This window comes from Cyprinodon variegatus, unplaced genomic scaffold (genome assembly GCF_000732505.1).
Source record: "Cyprinodon variegatus isolate N-32 unplaced genomic scaffold, C_variegatus-1.0 Scaffold11, whole genome shotgun sequence".
NCBI lineage: Eukaryota > Metazoa > Chordata > Actinopteri > Cyprinodontiformes > Cyprinodontidae > Cyprinodon > Cyprinodon variegatus.
Genome location: NW_015150464.1, coordinates 218,415 through 224,503, shown reverse-complemented (window position 1 = coordinate 224,503; position 6,089 = coordinate 218,415). Strand labels below are relative to the sequence as shown.

At 35.0% G+C, this 6,089-nt stretch overlaps 1 protein-coding gene across 2 annotated transcripts in view; it reads left to right on the top strand.

Annotated features, from left to right (window-relative positions):
• dntt (DNA nucleotidylexotransferase) overlaps window positions 1-6,089 on the top strand; it is a 139,016-nt gene that overhangs the window by 3,424 nt on the left and 129,503 nt on the right. For both annotated transcript variants that reach the window (XM_015380549.1, XM_015380541.1), the window contains exon 2: window positions 4,503-4,677. In XM_015380549.1, coding sequence (XP_015236035.1) covers window positions 4,503-4,677 — 175 coding nt within the window. The remainder of the gene's footprint in view (window positions 1-4,502; window positions 4,678-6,089) is intronic.

The window sequence follows — 6,089 nt, the reverse complement described above, 5'->3', positions numbered from 1 at the left end:
AAGGGAAACATCCCCTGGATTTAAAACTTTAAAATGACTTCAGGTTTTAGTTTGAATTTCTGTTTACCATTCTATGATTTTAATTAGGATAATGTTGATTATTATACTCCATGTTATCGATGTACCTCAGCACCATTTGAAATGATGGCTAAGCTTCAAAAGGCTTTCAGAAACTAAAATAGAGAAATTGTGTATATAATAGAAACAAAGAAATGTATTCATATATAAATAAGTTGGAGCTGCTATCAATACGTTTGTATAAGATGGAAATTGTTGCCACTCTGACAACTTTTCTGAAGTTGCTTCATGCAAATTTTGGTAACCTTTTCTTTGACAATACATCAATAACCATGTAATAACATGATAATAACATGTAACTATAGTACTTGGTAACAAGAACAGCTTGTTTGGGTAATTACCCAAAGATTACAGTATATCATTTCAAAATAATAACCTGCATGTAATTATTAAAATTATGTGTGACTATGTTATCGTAATACCATTAGGTTACCACATAACAGTTTCTATTATTGGCCACCACCGACCAATGGCTTGCAAAGTAAATAGTAACTTATGTTCAGGTAAATAAAGCATTAAAAAACTGAACTCAAGATATATGTATAAATAAGAGTTTAGTTAAGAAGATTGGCTTTGGTTTTCTGTTATATACCAAGTGATAAACGGCACTTTATCAGATAATAACACATTCATTTATGGCTTCTGCGAAATGAAAATGAGTTACCTGGTAATAACGGTTTGAAATCTAAGTCCGACTTTACTTTGTCTGCCTAAAATTTGAAGCACAGCACTTACCAAAATTCTCCATAAAGTTTTTCTTGTTACCTAGTAATGTAGTCTAACTTGCTATTTTATTACCATGTTATTACATAGTTATTGATGTACTGTAAAAGAAAGCGTTACCCACATTTTTTTATTTTTGTGAGATGTTTCTTAAATTTGTTCTTAGCTATTAATTAAACTATACACTCTAAGCTTAAACACAAATAAAATGTAAAAATGCATAAAGGATTATAAAATGAGTTTGCTTAAATACTTTTTTATCAAAAGCTCATTGTCATTTTATGCCATATGTTAGTTCAATGTGTTTTTGCTTTGATACAACAGAAACACTAAATTCAATTTAGACTAAACTGGTTGATGTTATACGTATTATGTTGAATTTAAAACCGCATTTTCCAAGGCAGTTAAAATTGACCTTCACAGTTTCTAGTTAGTCATAAAAATACCCTGCAGACATTTTCTGTAGCTTCTCCACCTACAGAAAACACCACTGATTAAGATAACTTTTGATGATGCAACAAAGATAATAGAAATGTTTTCATGACGATTTTTTTTTTTACATTTAATCAGTCAAGCAATTAAATTTTACCTTATCTCTATCACAGACACAGCTCAATTTCCCCAGCATAACAGCTGCAGGCTGAGGAATAGAAGATCTAAAAACCTTAGTTTAATGTTATTTTTTCCCAGCACTGGTTGGATCATGAAAGGTGTCATCAATTCAACCTCTAATATATTCAGTTACAGTAATATAGTATAATTTCTTTCAGTATAATGTGCTTAAGAGGAAGGACATTTAATTCTGATCTATATAGGGTACCAAAACAGGACGCTGTGGCTGAATGAAGCAAGAGAAGCGGAGGAGGAACTTTATGTAGAAGAAGCTGCAGAAAAAATGGCGGTTGTGGTAAATGTGTAAAAAAAAATTAAATAGAAAAAAAGACCTGGCTATATCGAATCAATACTTTGACTTACCAATAATAAATGTGATGTTCACTGTTGTAAAACGCTGAGGCCAGGTCCAACTTACCTCTCAACAAAATAGCTTTGGAGAGAAAAGAAGTTCTAGACTAGCCATGTTTAAAAGCATCAAAAAATGGATAAAATCAGCTGTTTTTCCTTTGAATAAAAACTTAAACAATCTGACTGTATGATTCAAGTGTCTGTAGAGATGACACTTTAAATTGGGGCTAAATAAATAAACCAAATTGAATTGGAATTCAAACCAGAACACCTACAAGCTGCAGAGCTGGAACCATTTCCAAAATCTCAGCAACAATTCTGAGTGATTTTCTGATCAGTATGAACATAGAGGCAGTTTAAGGAAGACAAAGGTGATATTACAAAAAAGGCTTATTTCAACAAATACAACTATATCAGGTAAAGTATTCAACTAATTAAAGGTCAAGTAGTTTGTTTTTGTTATTGCTATTTTTGCTGCCTTTGCTAAGTTATAATACATGTATTCACAGGGGCCAAATGAGAGGCTAGAAGAGGCATGTGCTTGGGGTAATTGCACAAGGCTGGATGCCTTGATTGGTTCTTGAAACAAATCAGAATCAGGGAGCAGAAAAAAAAAAAAAAAATTAAGTCTCTCTTGAGATGAAGAGGGCATTGGTTGAATAACTTCAGAGTCTAAGTAAGAAAAGAGTCACTGACACTTCTTGGAGTTTGTTGTTTACCCAGTGTCAATTGCCCAGCCACAGCATGCAAGGCGGTGATGCAGAGACTTGAACTGCATTTTAAAGGCTTAAGAATGTATTCCTTCACACTGCTGAGACCAAAACGGACAAGGGATGGTGTTAAATTGAGCGCTGAAGAATCACATGAATCCTTTATGAAATACCCGAATGTCATTGCATGCTTTAAGAAAGTCATGAGTTATAAAAGAACCCAGTGTTTTCAGTTCAATCCAATCAATAGATTTTTTTTTGCCTTTTTTGATGTTTGTATCAAAATTAGATTACAGCTGAGAAAATCCACTAATTTATATAGATTAAATCTTATATTTAATGCCATGCTCTGATGAGAACGATAATCTGACAAATGGTGCACTGGTGGTATTTATCCAGCACAATATGCCAATGTTCATACAGATAATATTCTATAAAATATTCTATATTTCTATAAAATTCTGCTCACATTTTTAACATGTAGATTGCAGTGCTACCGACCATTCAGATAATTAGGATTCGGATATCAAAGCTGTTTTTAGGGAGCTGGCCAGACTCTAAATGAAACTAATGACATATCATTGAACCTAATGGGTGTTTCTGTCACCCACGGAGTCAGTTCAGTGTGAGAGAAGGAGAGACGTTCATTGCTAAGTATTTATGGCTATTTCTGGAAGACTGAATGAACCAACAAAGCAATAAAAAAATAAATAAATCAAAACAAACCAAAAAACATGGAGAAAAAAGTAGTTTATCATTACTCCTCATGTTGACTGAGTTTAATGTCTTCCAAGTTTTTGATACCATAGGAACTAAGGTTGTCACGATACTAAACTTTTCAACTCGATACCGATACTAAGTAAAATATTCAATACTCGATGTTATTTTCGATACCACAAGGATAAAAACAAAGACTCCAAAATTCAACAGAAATGTTTTCATTAATAAACAAAATACAATAAATAGATAAATAAATACAAGAAACAATATTTTGAGGTTGTATGCTGTGCACAATATAAAGCAAGCTTGATAAAAAACTTACAAAATTAAAATGAAGTGTTCCTTCCTTGGCTATGCTTTACACCAGGGGTCACCAACATGGTGCCCGCGGGCACCAAGGGGCCCTCAAGGGATGCCCTTAGAGTCTTCTGAAAATAGAACAACTCAACAGTGAGCTACTTATGAAATTTCACTGTATTCTGTTGCTCTTCTTTTTTTAATTGGGTTATAGAACATTTCATTGTTTAATCATATATGGCATTTAAGCATTTTTAGAGATTTCAAAATGAAAAAGTCTAAAAGAAAATTATAAATTTAAAGAAACAATAAAGATATGTTTATGATGTATGAAGTTTAGGTGAACGTTGACCCTTGCATTGGTAGCCCATCCTGTGACTCAGTGCCCCTGAATTAGCCCTCAACTGTAAAAAGGTTGGTGACCCCTGCTTTACACACATAACAATGAAACTAGCCAAACTGGTTAAAAAACAAAAAAAAATTCTCAGCAGCTGCACCTGTTACAGAAAAAAGTCTGAAACTGAAAAGTGCACAGAATTATTCAATCACACAGTGTTCAGAAAGTGCATTTTCCTCTAATCTGCGCATAAGATGAATGACTGTTTAGGTGCCACTGGTGGTAGCACTGTATCGATACTTTTGAAAATGAGTATTGTATCCGGACACAACTTTTCAGTATCGATACTTTTTTGAGTATTGATACTTATGACAACCCTAATAGGAACATAAGTTTATATTAGGGCAAAAGTAACAGTCTTAAACTGAAAATGGATGGTGAAATCTTTTTGAAGAATGACCAAGAATTCTTTCTTAATTTAAACATAAATTACAGTTATTTTACAAAATACTTACATTATTTATGAGCTGAAGCATGTTTTTAACAGTATCGATTAACCTTTATGGTGATAAACCTTATAAGGGCATTGTATAGACTTTTTTGTGTTTAGTCTATTTACACATTAAAAACTAGAATCTAAAGTAAAGTGACTGTTTTTTTTTACCCTTTCACAGTGATGCAGTCACACACGTGGTGTCAGAGAACAGCCAGTCGTCTTCTCTCTGGGCTTGGCTGAAGGGTTTCTCTTTGTCGGATCCTTCCACAGTGAATGTGGTGGATATCAGCTGGTTCACTGACAGCATGAGAGAAGGACGACCTGTTGCTGTGGAGACCAGACACCTGATTCAGGTTTGTTGAGGTTATTGTTGATGTATCAGTATATCAAAAAGTTGCAGATATTTATTTATATTAGACACAACATATTATTCATTGTCGTGTTGAATGGTCCACATGGCCATGCATTTTCATACAAATATTCTACTTTAGAGCAGGCATGTGCTTAGGTAGGGAAACCTCACAAACCTGCAGGTCAGCGGCCCTCGAGGACCGACTTGGGCACATCTGATTTAGACTCTATAGTTACATTATAAAGTGGAAGAAGTCTAACAAGCCTAGATCATCACCACTCCACTATAACGTATGCTGTTGTTTTTGAATAATTTGTTCAAATGCCTTAAGGAAACATTTGAGTGAACAAAGTGAACTGAATCAATTTATTAACTGATTCTTTGCCATCTCATTTAGTTGAGGTTACTGGAGTGTGTTGGTCCCTGTGGGCCACAGAGCTGCCTTCAGCACAGCACTGCCTTTGAGGAATATTACACCAAGTAGTACTGTTCAGAAAGAGGCTCTGACTCAAACACTGACTGAATGATCTGCATTGAGTGAACTATTCAGTGAATGATTCTTTTGAACAAATCAGTTGAAAGACCCGATACTTGGTATTCAGTGCACTCAAATGAACTGCTGTTTCCATCACTAAAAACACAAACTCTGACAGCTTTTATGAGGTGTTTGTGCTAAAAAATGCTCCTTTATGCTTTTCACTGAATATAGAGCTTTGCACTTGCAGTTTCACTTTGGTCATTTTTGTCCAAAATAATTTGTTTCAAGCACTAAATCTTTTGGAAGATTGTCTTCCTCTCTGAAGGACCCTCCATGTTCACATGAATTTTTAAAAACTTTTCTAAGAATTGTTACACCGGGACCTAACGATAAACCCTCTATAACAGGGGTCTTCAATGTTTTCCAGGCTAAGGACAAACTGATGGCGAGAAGGAGCGGGAACCCTAATTATATATATTGTATGAAATTGTGTTATATCAAACTGGTCCTATAGTCACTCTATTACAGATGGAGTGACGTAATGAAAGTAATTTCGTCCTGTGATTATTAAAGTATTTCGTTGATGAATCAGAATCAGATGAAACGGTGCCCAGCTTGAAAGAGCTCCTGTGTGTCGGTAAATGGTAAATGGCCTGTACTTATATAGCACTTTTTCAAGTCAGGAGACTTGACCAAAGCTCTTTACACAACATTCAGTCCTTCACCCACCACACTGATGGTGGCAAGCTACATTGTAGCCACAGCTGCCCTGGGGCTCACTGACAGAAGCGGGGCTGACACTGAAAGTCAGAGCCGGGGCTTAATAACCTGACTCCGCCAGATGGATTTGCTCTGCATATCCATCTGGAAACCTTCCGTTGAAGTAATTTTGGGAAGGGGCGAAAATACTGGTTAGCTGATTGGCCTATGTTGGT